Source organism: Crotalus tigris, unplaced genomic scaffold (genome assembly GCF_016545835.1).
Source record: "Crotalus tigris isolate CLP2741 ecotype Arizona unplaced genomic scaffold, ASM1654583v1 scf7180000020719.984301794:720406, whole genome shotgun sequence".
In the NCBI taxonomy this organism is placed as follows: Eukaryota; Metazoa; Chordata; class Lepidosauria; order Squamata; family Viperidae; genus Crotalus; species Crotalus tigris.
The window spans coordinates 639,736-654,301 of NW_024098147.1; the positions used below are offsets into that span (position 1 = coordinate 639,736).

Here is a 14,566-nt window from a genome sequence, read left to right on the forward strand (position 1 = left end):
GAGTTGGCTCTGATAATCCACATGTTTTCTTGGGCTTTCTTGGTGGGACCAGAAGGCAGCTGAAGCCAAGTGGCTTATATTTAAGACTTACGTTTAAATCGATCTCCAGGAAATGTCCTGTAACTAACGGCAAGCTGGAGACAGTATACTGGACGCTTCCCAGTATTCCCAAAGGAACCAGAGCTGTAGAGAATGAGAAGGTCAACAGGGGCCATCCCTCGCCACCTCCCCATGCTTGCATCATCAAGTCACACATCCTTAGAGCAACGTGGTCTGGCCTTTGTAGGGGCCATTTATAGCTACATTTCTCTTCTAAAGTGGAGGAGGAGAAGGAGAGGGAGGAGGAGGAGGAGAGGAAGAAGTAGGAAGAGAAGAGGAAGGAGGAGAAAAAGTAGGGGGAAGAGGAGGAAAAAAGAAGAAGAGGAAGAGGAGGACGAGAGGAAGAAATAGGAAGAGGAGGAGGAGAAAGAGAAAAAGGAAGGGTAGAGGGAGAGGGAGGAGGAGGAGGAAGAGGAGAAATAGGAAGAGAAGAGGAAGAAGGAGAAAAAGGGGAGGAGGAGGAGGAGGAGGACAGGGAGAAATAGGAAGAGGAGAAGGAGGAGAAAGAGAAAAGGGAAGGGGAGGGGAGAGGGATGAGGAGGAAGAGGAGGAGGAAGAGGAGGAGAAGAGGAGGAGGAAGAGGAAGAGGAGGAGGAGGAGAAGAAGAAGGAGAAGAAGAAGAAGAAGAAGAAGAAGAAGAAGAAGAAGAAGAAGAAGAAGAAGAAGAAGAAGAAGAAGAAGAAGAAGAAGAAGAAGAGAGAAGAAGGGGAAGGGGGGGAAGGGGAAGGGGGGGAAGGGGAAGGGGAAGGGGAAGGGGAAGGGGAAGGGGAAGGGGAAGGGGAAGGGGAAGGGGAAGGAGGAAGGAGAAGGAGAAAGAAGAAGAAGAAGAAGAAGAAGAAGAAGAAGAAGAAGAAGAAGAAGAAGAAGAAGAAGAAGAAGAAGAAGAAGAAGAAGAAGAAGAAGAAGAAGAAGAAGAAGAAGAAGAAGAAGAAGAAGAAGAAGAAGAAGAAGAAGAAGAAGAAGAAGAAGAAGAAGAAGAAGAAGAAGAATCCAATTTTTGGCAGAAACAGAACCGAGAAAAAATATAGCACTGCATGTTTTCAGTCTCTCTGCCACGAAGAAGAGTCTTCAAACATACGGGAAGAAGAAAGCAAAAACACTCACAATTCACAAGTCCAAGCTGGTCATTCACAAGGCCCAGGACAACGTCAAGGACAGGACAAAGCTGGAAAATTTAAAATGTGTGTGACTTTCTTGCAGCAAATGTCAGGAAACAAACTGGCAGAAGAGACAAAGAAGCCACCATATTCGTGGTCATCTCCATCTCTTCTGCCCTTGACAGTTTCTTCATTGCGTGGAAGAAGACATTCAAGGTCACCACCACACATGAGCAAGTTTTGTGGTTGAGACCTTTTGCTTCCTGTGTTAGGAACTTTGTCTTGTTGGGTTTACGGTTCTGAGCTACCTGCCTGTCCAGACCAATCACCTCACTTACCAGATCAGGAAGGAGCCTGTTAAGGACACGGGCTAGTAAGTTGTCCACAATTGGAAGAAGGCTGCAGAGAAGAACGAAATAAGGACATGAGGAACATCTCCAGTGTGACCAATTGGCAGAAGAACATTTGGGGAGCAAAGGGGCATCTCCATTAGCACAGCTGCTGACTCTGATTGAGTCAGATCTTCTCGTTCTAGCTGTCACAGATCCTTCAAGACTTCTCACCAAGAAAGAAACATCAAATTAACAAATGTTTCCAGCTCTTGATTTCCCTCATCTAAGTTATGGTGGACCTAAAGTTCTGAAGACCAAGAGAGATAGTCTTTAGAGTAGCCTTCAGCTCTTTTTGGAGGGGGCAAGAGTTTTAGGGGCACATGGAAGCTGTCCATGCGTGGTTCCCCAACTGAGCACTTCAGATAATCTTTCCCTAATTTTATGCCACTTTAGGAAGCTGTGAAAAGATACAAGAACTAGCTAAAAATTCAAAACCACCATTTAATTGTGTGTTGGTGGGTAAGAAAGTCAGTAGAAAGAGTCTTTTTTTGGCACATACATGATGTTTTACAGAATAAGTGGGCCTAATTAAAGGGCAAAGCTAAATGATGGCCTTTGAGTTGGCTTAAATAAACAGAATTGTTGATTTAGACAGTCCTCACTTAACGATAGAGCTGAAAACTCTATTGTTGAACAATGCGGTCACTAAGCATGACTTCGTACGACTGCACTGCTTACCAATGGCAGTTTCAGCAGTCCCAGTTGCTTTTGTTAAGTGCATCACAAGAGCTGTTAAGTGAGGATCTGTTACTTGCGATTTCCCGCCGGCTTCCCCAGTGACTGTTTGCGGGCAATTGGCAGGAAAGCTCGCAAATGGCAGTCCCATGACTGTGGAATGCTGCAAATGTTACATTTGTGAGCTGGTCACTGATTTGTCCAAATCGTGATCTGGTGACCACGGGGACCCTGTAATGGCTGTAACTCTGAGGATCAGACACAAGTTAAGTGAGGTCTACTCGCATTATATCACCAGCTATAATAAGCACGAACAAATGTTAGAAATGAAAATATGAAATTGGTCAAGAAGGTGATAGCCGAGGAGGGACTGAGGCCCTGTCTGGTGGTGCTCACCCTCTAAGGAGTCTAATTTTAATGCCTCCCAGAAGCGTATCACAATGATCAATCACCAACGTGGGGTAGCCGGTGCCGTCCATCGTCAGACGGACGATTGCCGTGATGTTCACCTCTACTGCAATGTCGAGCAAACCAAGGAGGCTGAAACAGAAGGGATGAGAAAAGAGTGTTCAGGTCACCCATGACTTGTCTAATTTGGTTTGTGGGGTCCTTGGTGCTCTCTGAGTTTGGTGGTTTTCTTACAGATGTTTCGTGAACAACATATGAAACATCTGCAAGAAAGCTATCCAGCTCAGAGAGCACCAAGGACCCCACACTCCTCCTCCTCCTCCTCCTCCTCCTCCTCCCCCTCCTCTTTCTCTCCTCAAACCCTACTCCCTTCTAACAGTGATGATGTTATCTTAGTTCCCTCAACCATGTCAAGCCCCCCAGGAAATCAGGAGATTCAGACTGTTCAGATGAATTATTGCAAATTTAAGCTCCCTATAAGAATCTGGTCAATTGACCGTTAAGAGAAATGCGCAGGAGATAAGAGAGGCTGGACATAGATCTCTTGAGGGCACCAAGGGACTCATGATTTATAACGTGTTTGACCCCTCTCTCGGGCTTAGCCTGGTCACCTCCTATGTCCCGTTCATCATATATCCTGCTTACCTCTTCCCATTAAGTGCCACTCTGGTGTATAAATCCAGGTGGACCCCAATGCCAGGTAAGAGCCTCAGGTTGATCTTGGGAAGAGTCAGTTCCACAATTCGTAATCTGCAAGTAGAAGCAAAGTCGTTCAAGTAATCCCATCTCCACTGACCCATAATGCTAGAGTTGAGAGCCATCGATTGTAGAGGAAGCAGCTTAGACTGGAAATCAAAAAGGCTCCTAGCTAAATGCATATCATGTTTGATGTCCACCATCTACACCCCAATTTTGTTTCTTGGTCCTATTACAATTGGATGACTTTAATGTGTGTGTTTGTCCCAGTTATTCAGATCCCCAGCAACGGACAAGTGCAGGAAACAATTCAAATCAAGGGAACAGTCCATAAAAAGCTGAACGTCCACGCACAACCTTCATCTCTGACCAAAACTGATGGAGAAAGATAGTCTTTGGTGCCTTCTGAGATGTTGGAACAATCAGGACTATGTGGGGATAGGGTCCTTCAGCATGAAGAGGGCCTACAACAAAACATGTCCTAGTTTTCTTCATTTGAGCTCAATTTTGGAAGTTGCAATCCACCCAATGATCACCAGCATGAGAAGACCTTTCTTTTATTCACCCAGGGATATAATTTCTAAAGCTGGGGTCCCGATGAAGAGAACAAATCAGTGAGACTCAGAGGTTCTTACCCTGTCAGGCCTTGCACCGTGCTGAGAAGACCTCCTTCCCCAAGGATGCCAAGGACTCCGCCTCCATTGCCCAACAGACCTCCGTTGCCCAGGAGGCCCCCACCGCCACCAAGAATTCCTGCAGTGCCAAGCAGACCTCCATCACCCAGAAAGCCTCTTTGACCCAGAAGACCTCCAGCACCTGGGCCTCCACCGTTGCCACCAGCAGCCGCATTGAAACCCCTCCCTCCAAGCCTGCCTCCAGGGGTCCCACCAAGAAGTACCCTTCCTCCTGCCCCTGCTCCCCCTTCTCCTCCTTGACCTCCAGGAAGTCCTCCTCCTCTACGACTCCGTCTTCCTCCACCACCTCCTTCTCCTCCACTTCCACCAAGCTCACCTCCAGGAAGTTCTCCTCCACCACTACCTCCTCTTTCTCCACCATCACCATCACCAAGCATACCTCCAAGAAGTCCTCCTCCACCACCACCTCCTTGTCCTCCACCACCACCAAGCACACCTCCAAGAAGTTCTCCTCCACCACTACCTCCTCTTTCTCCACCACCAAGAACTTCTCCTCCACCATCACCACCAAGCATACCTCCAACAAGTCGTCCTCCTACATCCCTTCCTCTTCCTCCTCCTCCACCTCCTCTTCCTCCACCATCACCACCACCAAGCACACCTCCAAGAAGTCCTCCTCCACCACCACCTCCTTGTCCTCCATCACCACCAAGCACACCTCCGAGAAGTCCTTCTCCTCCACCCCCTCCTCTTCCTCCTCCACCTCCTTGTCCTTCACCACCACCAAGCACACCTCCAGGAAGTTCTCCTCCACCACTACCTCCTCTTTCTCCACCACCAAGAACTCCTCCTCCACCATCACCACCAAGCATACCTCCAACAAGTCGTCCTCCTACATCCCTTCCTCTTCCTCCTCCTCCACCTCCTCTTCCTCCACCATCACCACCACCAAGCATACCTCCAAGAAGTCCTCCTCCACCACCACCTCCTTGTCCTCCACCACCACCAAGCACACCTCCGAGAAGTCCTCCTCCACCACCACCTCCTTGTCCTCTGTCACCACCAAGCACACCTCCGAGAAGTCCTTCTCCTCCACCCCCTCCTCTTCCTCCTCCACCTCCTTGTCCTCCACCACCACCAAGCACACCTCCGAGAAGTCCTCCACCTCCTCCTCCTCTTCCACCACCAAGCACACCTCCGAGAAGTCCTCCTCCATCACCACCTCCTTGTCCTCCATCACCACCAAGCACACCTCCGAGAAGTCCTTCTCCTCCACCCCCTCCTCTTCCTCCTCCTCCTCCACCTCCTTCTCCTCCACCACCACTGAGCACACCTCCAAGAAGTCCTCCACCTCCTTCTCCTCCACCACCACTGAGCACACCTCCGAGAAGTCCTCCACCTCCTCCTCCTCTTCCACCACCAAGCACACCTCCGAGAAGTCCTTCTCCTCCACCCCCTCCTCTTCCTCCTCCACCTCCTTGTCCTTCACCACCACCAAGCACACCTCCAAGAAGTCCTCCACCTCCTCCTCCTCCTCCACCACCAAGCACACCTCCGAGAAGTCCTCCACCTCCTTCTCCTCCACCACCACCAAGCACACCTCCGAGAAGTCCTCCACCTCCTCCTCCTCTTCCACCACCAAGCACACCTCCGAGAAGTCCTCCTCCTCCTCCTCCTCCTCCACCACCAAGCACACCTCCGAGAAGTCCTCCACCTCCTTCTCCTCCACCACCACCAAGCACACCTCCGAGAAGTCCTCCACCTCCTCCTCCTCTTCCACCACCAAGCACACCTCCGAGAAGTCCTCCTCCTCCTCCTCCTCCAAGTAAGCCTCCAGTGAGGCCTCCCAGAAGGCCTCCACCCCCACCGCCCCCCAGGAGGCCTCCTAGCAGACCACCGTCTCCACCACCTCCATCGCCAAGGGGCACTTCTCTCATGGCGCCTTGAAGGGCGTTGCTTTGGGCCATCGAGTTGGTGACAGCTGCAAAACAAAGAACAAGGAAGTTGCACACGACAAGGAGGATTAGCAGGTTCCATATCTGGGGTGTCTTTTGTAAATAAGACCTAGTTTTTAATTCCAAGAGAAGTGGAACCCCTTCCATGGTTCTTCATCTCTTGGTTGCCCAAAAGATCAGGAATGTGAGGATGACCTGGATGGGTTCCCCTGGAACGCCCTACCACAGTGATGTTGAGGTTGAGCACCTGCTTTACATGCAGAGGTCCCCAGGTTCAACCTCCAGCCTTTCCAAAATAGGGACCTTCTCTACAGGAGTAGAGACCACTGAGAATCCACCAGCTCGCATCAATGGTGTTATGCAAAGCAGAGTAGACCGTACTAGACGGAGCAATGGTTTGATGCAGTCAAACACCCAGTGGTTGATGGCAGGCAGCAGACAAATAAGGGAAACGATTAAAAACATGGAAACGGTCCGTCAAAACAAGCTGGATGTCCACTCAGAACCTTCATTCCTGATCACCCCTGAAGAAAGTGAAGTCTTCTGGAGCAATTTGTTTTAGCATGCTTACTGTATGCGTTGTTCTAGTTGCTCAGTTCCTGAGCCGAAGACAAGCACCGGAACTAATTAAAAATCGTGTGAACAGTCCATTAAAAACTGGACGTCTGCTCAAAGCTTGACCATCCCTGAAGAAACATATTCTTGAAGTGTCTTCTGGAATGTCAGAAACAGTCATGTTTCTTGGTCATATTACAGGGAGGTGGTTTTAATGTATGTGTTTGTTTTGGCAAGGTTTGTCTTAGTCAGACCTTGAGCAACAGACAAGTACAGGAAACAATTACAAACATGGAGACAGTCCATAAAAATGCTGGATGTGCACTCAGACCTTCATCTCGGACCATCCCCGAGGGAAGATAGTCTTAAATACCAAGGAGAATATCTGCAGCTCAGGATTGAAATGAGGGGGTCCTTGGTGCTACCTGAGCTTGCTTGTTTTCTTGCAGTCCTTTCATGACCCAAACTAGGAAACATCATCAGAGCTAGAAGGGTGTGGGGGGGGTTATGGTGATAGTTGTGGTTGTGGTGGAGGAGGAGGGGGAGGGGGAGGGGGAGGAGAAGGAGAAGAAGAAGGAGAAGGAGGAGGAGGAGGAGAAGAAGAGGAGGAGGAGGAGGAGGAAAAGAAGAAGAAGGAGGAGGAGGAGGAGGAGGAAAAGAAGAAGGAGGAGGAGGAGGAGGAGGAGAGGAGGAGGAGGAGGAGGAGGAGGAGGAGGAGGAGAAAAAGAAGGAGGAGGAGGAGGAGAAGGAGGAGGAGGAGGAGAAGAAGAAGAAGAAGAAGAAGAAGAAGAAGAAGAAGAAGAAGAAGAAGAAGAAGAAGAAGAAGAAGATGAAGAAGAAGAAGAAGAAGAAGAAGAAGAAGAAGAAGAAGAAGAAGAAGAAGAAGAAGAAGAAGAAGAAGAAGAAGAAGAAGAAGAAGAAGAAGAAGAAGAAGGGGAGGAGGAGAACGAGGAGGCAAGGATGACAATGACTATGGGGTCCTTGGTGTTCTTTGAGCTTGCCTGTTTTCTTGCAGACATTTCATTACCTAACTAGGTAACATCATCAGTACTAGAAGGGAGGAGGGGGTTTGTGGTGGTGGTAATGGAGGAGGAGAGGAGGAAGAGGAGGAGGGGGAGGACGACAATTGTGGGGTCCTTGGTGCTCTCTGAGCTTGCTTGTTTTCTTGCAGACATTTCATTGCCCAACTAGGAAACATCATCAGTACTAGAAGGGGGGGTTGCACTGATGATGTTACCTAGTTGGGTAATGAAATGTCTGCAAGAAAACCACCAAGCTCGGAGAACCACCCAGGAGCATTCACAGACTTAAGTGTCTTCTGGAATGTCAGAACACTCAAGACCACGGGCGCCTCGGAGGGTAGCGTACTCCACAATGAGGAGGGTCTACTACTCCTAATTCTTTTTAGCTGGAGTTAAGTGAGGGAGGTAACAATCCATCTAACGATCGCCAACTCAAAACGTTCACCCTTTCATTTGCCTGAGGTGGTCATTTCTACAGCTGAGCCCCCCTCCCCCTCGTAGACACAACGGGACCTATTTGAACCCCTTTTCCTTGCTTGCGATCTTGGACTTACCATTATGCAACACGCCTTGGTTGACTCGGATGACCGCGTCGGTTGGAAGGAGTTGACTTTGGGAGGGGGTCAGCAACGCGCAGACCAGGAGGAGACCCCAGGCCGCTAACATCTTTGGTCAAGTGGCACCTGCTGAGATGCAACTGGAGCTGAGCACAGGTGTCCTTTCAACATTTCTCTCCATCTAACACAGGGGTCTCCAAACATGGCCCTTCATCATAAATTAAGTGGGATTTATGGACAGCCACTTCTCTGGAATGGTCTGCGGTCTCCTGCTTGAGCAGGGGGCTGGACTAGAGGACCTCCAAGGTCCCTTCCAGCTCTGTTATTCCATGATTCTGTAAGGGTCTCCTGCTTGAGTTTGGGGTTGGACTAGAGGACCTCCAAGGTCCCTTCCAGCTCTGTTATTCCATGATTCTGTAAGGGTCTCCTGCTTGAGTTTGGGGTTGGACTAGAGGACCTCCAAGATCCCTTTCAGCTCTGTTATTCCATGATTCTGTAAGGGTCTCCTGCTTGAGCTTGGGGTTGGACTAGAGGACCTCCAAGGTCCCTTCCAGCTCTGTTATTCCATGATTCTATAAGGGTCTGCTGCTTGAGTTTGAGGTTGGACTAGATGGCCACCAAGATCCCTTTCAGCTCTGTTATTCCATGATTCTGTAAGGGTCTCCTGCTTGAGCAAGGGGCTGGACTAGAGGACCTCCAAGGTCCCTTCCAGCTCTGTTATTCCTTGATTCTGTAAGGGTCTGCTGCTTGAGCTTGGGGTTGGACTAGATGACCTCCAAGGTCCCTTCCAGCTCTGTTATTCCATGATTCTGTAAGGGTCTGCTGCTTGAGCAAGGGGCTGGACTAGAGGACCTCCAAGGTCCCTTCCAGCTCTATCATTCCATGATTCTGTAAGGGTCTGCTGCTTGAGCTTGGGGTTGGACTAGAAGACCTCCTATGTCCCTTCCAGCTCTATTCTAATTGATTGATCTGTGAGCAGCTCAGAGTCAACATATCGCGGAGATGGGCGGCAGAAAAAAATCAATCAATCAATCAAAGAAATAAACCAGATAACTTCACCCAGCCAGCCAGCCACCCCGCTCTCCTTTACCTGGGTGTTTCCTTCTCAGGCTAACTGAGAATGGAGAATCTTGGTTTGCTAATTTTCAGTCCGTTTCTAGGCTGTTCATAGCCACCTCACCTCCTCCTCCTCCTCCTCCTCCAGGTTCTAGAACTATCGCAGTGGCACCACCATTTATATCAATTGCAAACAGTGGGTGGTCATGGACCGGGTGCCAGGGATATGGCGATAATGGGCTCAATCTTCTCTCTTTATCTGATTTCTCAAAGTTCAGTCTTTGTAATGAGTTGTAATTCGGTTAAGCCAGAGGTATCAAATGCCCAGCCAGTTCCACAATCTGTGATTCATTTGTCTCTGTCCAATAGGAGGGATGGAAGTTTTTTCACTAGAGACTAGACTAGACTAGACTAGACTAGACTAGACTAGACTAGAATAGAATAGACTAGACTAGAATAGAATAGAATAGAGAATAGAGAAGAGAAGAGAAGAGAAGAGAAGAGAAGAGAAGAGAATGGAGAATAGGATAGGATAGAATAGAATAGAATAGAATAGAATAGAATAGAATAGAATAGAATAGAATAGAATAGAGCTGGAAGGAACCTTGGAGGTCATCAAGTCCAACCCCCTGCTCAGGCAGGAAACTCTATACCATTTCGGACAACTGCCTGTCCAGTCTCTTCATAAAAACTTCCAGTGTTGGAGCATTCACCGCTTCTGGAGGCAGGTTGTTCCACTGGTTAATTGTCCTCACTGTTAGGAAGTTTCTCCTTAATTCCAGGTTGCTTCTCTCTTTGGTCAGTTTCCAACCATTGTTTCTCATCCTTCCCTCTGGTGCTTCGGAGAATAATTTGACCCCCTCCTCTTCTTTGTGGCAACCCCTCAAATATTGGAATACTGTTGTCATGTACCCCCTAGGCCTTATTTTCCCTAGACTGGCCACACCCTATTCCTGCAGCCGTTCTTCGTATGTTTTAGTCTCCAGGCCTTTGATCATCTTAGTTGCTCTTCTCTGGATTTTTCCCAAAGTCTCAACATCTTTTTTGTAATATAGTGAAAAAGTGGTTTTTTTCACTGGATGAAATGTCTACTTGGGAAGGCCCTCAATTCTGCAACTTTGTCCTGCACACACACCCCTTATGGAAAAGGGGATCATCTGTGAAGTCTCCATCATCCCGGTCACGGTTGTCCCAAAGATGCTTTTCAAAAGACAACTGGACATTCCTGGGATTTTTTTTTTTTTCTTGAACACCTTTCGCTTCTTCTCCAAGAAACTTCTTCGGTTCTTCGGTTCTTCAGTTCCAAGAAGCTCCTTCAATTCTGCTTTTTGGAACTGAAGGACTGAAGAAGCTGCTTGCAAAACATCTTCAAGGCAAAAACAAAAACAAAAACCTAAAGGACTCCAGTTGTCTTTTGGAAAAGCATTTTTGGGTTGTCTCTAGAACAGTGTTTCTCAACCTTGACAATTTTAAGGCATGTGGACTTCAACTCCCAAAATTCCACAGCCAGCAATGCTGGCTGTGGAATTCTGGGAGTTGAAGTCCACATGCCTTAAAATTGTCAAGGTTGAGAAACACTGCTCTAGAAAGACCTGGCCAGGTAAATCCTGCACAGGGTTTCAAAGTTCTAAAATGTCTCCTCTTTGTGATCCTAGGTGACAATCCACAACCTTTGTTCCTGTGACATCAGGGCACACGCCCAGAGAAGGGGAAAGCTGACCAAACATGACAAGGGAGACTCACTGATTGGGTTCAGACTACATGTTTCACCAGGTGAATTACAGAAGAGTTGGCACATCCCATTGTTGTTGTTAGTTGCGAAGTTGTGTCCGACCCATCGCGACTCCATGGACAACGTTCTTCCAGGCCTTCCTGTCCTCTACCATCTTCTGGAGTCCATTGAAGCTCCCGCCTCCTGCTTCAGGGACTCCATCCAGCCTCCTCATTCTCTGTCATTCCCTTTTTCTCTCACCCTCCATCTTTCCCAGCATCAGGCTCTTCTCCAGTGAATCCTTCCTTCTCATTAGGTGGATGGATGGGTGGATGGATAGATAGATAGATAGATAGATAGATAGATAGATAGATAGATAGATAGATAGATAGATAGATTGATAGATAGGTGTTCGTCCATCGATTTCGATGAAGACCTTGACATCTTGTGGGTTATGGGCCATCAATGATGTGTCCGTAGGTGGCTAATAAGACCGATGTTAGCACGGAATGTTCTGCCACATACTGAACAAAGAAATGTAGACACTGTTACTTCAGCATTTGAAGCTCTGGCTTTGCGGAGTGCTCGCTTCTCTTGTGCCAAGATTGTCCTTCTGTGTTCATATGTCTGGCAACCCTGGTACACCAAGGTGCGCCATGTTGGTTGATCATGCGCCAGAAGTTCCCAAGAGATGGTGTTAATATCCAGGGACTTAAGAGAAGCTTTTAACGTGTCTTTGTATCGCTTCTTTTGTCCCCCGTGTGATCGCTTTCCTTGAGACAGCTCACCATAGAAGAGCTGTTTAGGGATGCGATGATCTGGCATCCTTACAACATGGCTTGCCCAGCGCATCTGGGCTTTCATCAACAGAGTGTAAACTGATGATAGGCCTGCTCTGGAGAGGACATCTGTGTCCGGTATCTTATCCTGCCACCGGATCCTCAGAATTCTACGAAGGCAAGATATGGATATGGATAGATAGATATGGATAGATAGATGTTGTTAGTTGCGAAGTTGTGTCCGGCCCATCGCGACCCCATGGACCACATTCCTCCAGCCTTCCTGTCCTCTACCATCTTCTGGAGTCCATTGAAGCTCACACCTACTGCTTCAGAGACTCCATCCAGCCACCTCCTTCTCTGTCGTCCCCTTCTTCTCTTGCCCTCCATCTTTCCCAGCATCAGGTTCTTCTCCAGGGAGTCCTTCCTTCTCATTAGGTGGCCAAAGGACTTGAGTTTCAACACATCCCATTAATGTATAGTAATTTTAAACTACTGGGCATATCGTGTGACTCCAGTCTGGCTTGAGTGTTTCTCAGATCTGCAAATTTAAGACAGCTGGACTTCAACTCCTAGAATTCACCAGCCAGTTGTGCTAGGTAGCTACGTAGCTATGGATACATAGCTACGTAGCTATGTAGGAGTCCTAGTGGACGATCCCTTAAATAGGAGCCAGCCATGTGCTGCAGCTGCCCAAAAAGCCAACACAGTACTGGGCTGCATCAACGGAAGGATAGAATCAAGATCATGTGAGGTTCTCATACCACTTTATATCGCACTAGTGAGACCACACTTGGAATGTAGAACATAAAGTAATAGAACAGGAAGGGACCTCGGAGGTCTTCTAGTCCAGCCCCCTGCTCAAGCAGGTGACCTGATACCCTTATGGACAAATGGCTGCACCGTCCCTCCTTGAAAACCTCCAGTGATGGAGCACAACTTCTAGTGGCAGTCACTTGTCTGAAATAGTATAGGTTCTCCTGCTGGAGCAGGGGGCTGGACTAGAAGACCTCCAAGTTCCCTTCCAGCTCTATTCTATTCTTATCGGTTGAGGTGACTTGGGAGCCAGCCTAGTCAAAATATGGTCTCGATCTGAAGCCAATCAAAGCTTTCTCTAGATGGGGTGTGGCGGTGGTGTGTGTGTGTGTCCATTCTGGGCTCCACAAAGTCTGATTTAGCCCAGATTTCCTGTCTCCTTAATGTGGACATTGTTTGGAGAAATGGGTGGTGGCCCTCCCACAGACACTGAGCTAATGGAGGGCAGATTTCAACACCTTTGGGTTCTCCAAGAGAGGCTAAAAAGTGTTGGGATTCACATCAGCTTCTTATTCAACTCTCTCCAGGCCACAAAAGGCATCTTTGTCCTTCCAAACTGAACACTTAAGACCCAGGCGAGATAAAACTTGTGAATGCTTCCGTCTTTGCATAACAAGGAGGATTAGCTGTCCAGACACCAGCAATCTTAATGCTCATTAGCTCCCTTTCCAGATTAAAGCAAGAAAAATGTCTAATCTTTTTCCTGTAAACATCTCATTAGGTTCAGGTACTCCTTGACTTACCACCCCAATGGAGCCCAAGAATTAAATTAAATAGGAGCCAGCCGTGTGCTGCAGCTGCCAAAAAAGCCAACACAGTGCTAGGCTGCATTAACAGAGGGAGAGAATCAAGATCACGTGAAGTATTAATACCACTTTACAAGGCCTTGGTAAGGCCACACTTAGAATCCTGCATCCAGTTTTGGTCACCATGATGTAAAAAAGATGTGGAGACTCTAGAAAGAGTACAGAGAAGAGCAACAGAGATGATTAGGGGACTGGAGGCTAAAACATATAAGGAACGGTTGTTAGAATTGGGTATGTCTAGTTTAATGAAGAGAAGGATGAGGGGAGACATGATAGCAGTATTCCAATATCTCAGGGGCTGCTCCAAAGAAGAGGGAGTCAAGCTATTCTCCAAAGCGCCTGAAGGCAGGACAAGAAGCAACGGATGGAAACTCATCAAGGAGAGAAGCAACCTGGAACTAAGGAGAAACTTCCTGACAGTGAGAACAGTTAACCAGTGGAACAACCTGCCTCCAGAAGCTCTGAATGCTCCAACACTGGAAGTTTTTAAGAAGAGACTGGACAGCCATTTGTCTGAAATGGTGTAGGGTTTCCTGCCTGAGCAGGGGGTTGGACCAGATGACCTCCAAGGTCCCTTCCAACTCTATTATTGTTATTGTTGTTGTTATTATTATCTTTTATTCATTAGACATGAACCTCAGTCAACTGAACATTCAAATTGGCTGGCACTGATAGTTGACACAGGTTGCTACCAGCATCCTAGGTGTCAACCAGGTATTATTATTATTAATTATTATTAATTATTATCATTATTATCATCATTATCATTATTATCATTATCATCATCATCATCGTTGTTGTTGTTGTTATCATTATGTTGCTAAGCGAGACAGTCATTAAGTGAGTTTTGCCCCGTTTTATGATCTCTCTTGCCGCAGCTGTTGTGTGAATCACCGCAGTTGTTAAGTGAGTAACACGTGTGGGAAGTCAGCCCCCCTCCACCCAGAGAAAGAAATATTTTGGGAAATATTAAAAAGGCAGAATATTGTATTTCCCCAAAGGATGTTAAAGGCAGGAATCAACCCCCCTGCAAACAGAAACCAGGTCTGCAGAAATGCGGAGGTGATAATCTTGTCAGAAAGATTGGAGTCAGGAAGCTGGGATTAGAAAGGCAAAGATCTCTAGGGTCAACAATCCCTCACACCCAAAAATCCAACAATCGTCAGCCCCAGCCCCTGGGAAGCAGGATTTGACCTTTGGGACACAATAGGATTAACCCACCACTATCAGAATACCAGAAAGGCACACTCAGGTCAAAGTTCATGCCACAGGAACAACTCCAAACAAAAGCCCAAGAAGGTATAAAA

The 14,566-nt window shown here is 47.7% G+C and overlaps 1 protein-coding gene across 4 annotated transcripts in view; it reads right to left on the reverse strand.

The window, feature by feature from the left end:
• Positions 1 to 9,339, reverse strand: part of LOC120319384 (BPI fold-containing family B member 4-like) — a 28,387-nt gene extending 19,048 nt beyond the window's left edge. The window contains exons 1-9 of one of the 4 annotated variants that reach the window (XM_039368200.1): positions 9,182 to 9,339; positions 8,089 to 8,220; positions 5,912 to 5,983; positions 4,003 to 4,120; positions 3,317 to 3,421; positions 2,660 to 2,803; positions 1,535 to 1,595; positions 1,204 to 1,264; positions 92 to 183 (exon numbers count right to left, since the gene is read on the reverse strand). In XM_039368200.1, coding sequence (XP_039224134.1) covers positions 92 to 183; positions 1,204 to 1,264; positions 1,535 to 1,595; positions 2,660 to 2,803; positions 3,317 to 3,421; positions 4,003 to 4,120; positions 5,912 to 5,983; positions 8,089 to 8,200 — 765 coding nt within the window. In that variant the 5' untranslated portion in view covers positions 8,201 to 8,220; positions 9,182 to 9,339. Of the gene's footprint in view, positions 1 to 91; positions 184 to 1,203; positions 1,265 to 1,534; positions 1,596 to 2,659; positions 2,804 to 3,316; positions 3,422 to 4,002; positions 4,121 to 5,746; positions 5,984 to 8,088; positions 8,221 to 9,181 lie in introns of all 4 variants that reach the window. The other 3 variants (XM_039368199.1, XM_039368197.1, XM_039368198.1) reach the window with 3 other exon arrangements.
• Positions 9,340 to 14,566: the final 5,227 nt, after the last annotated feature.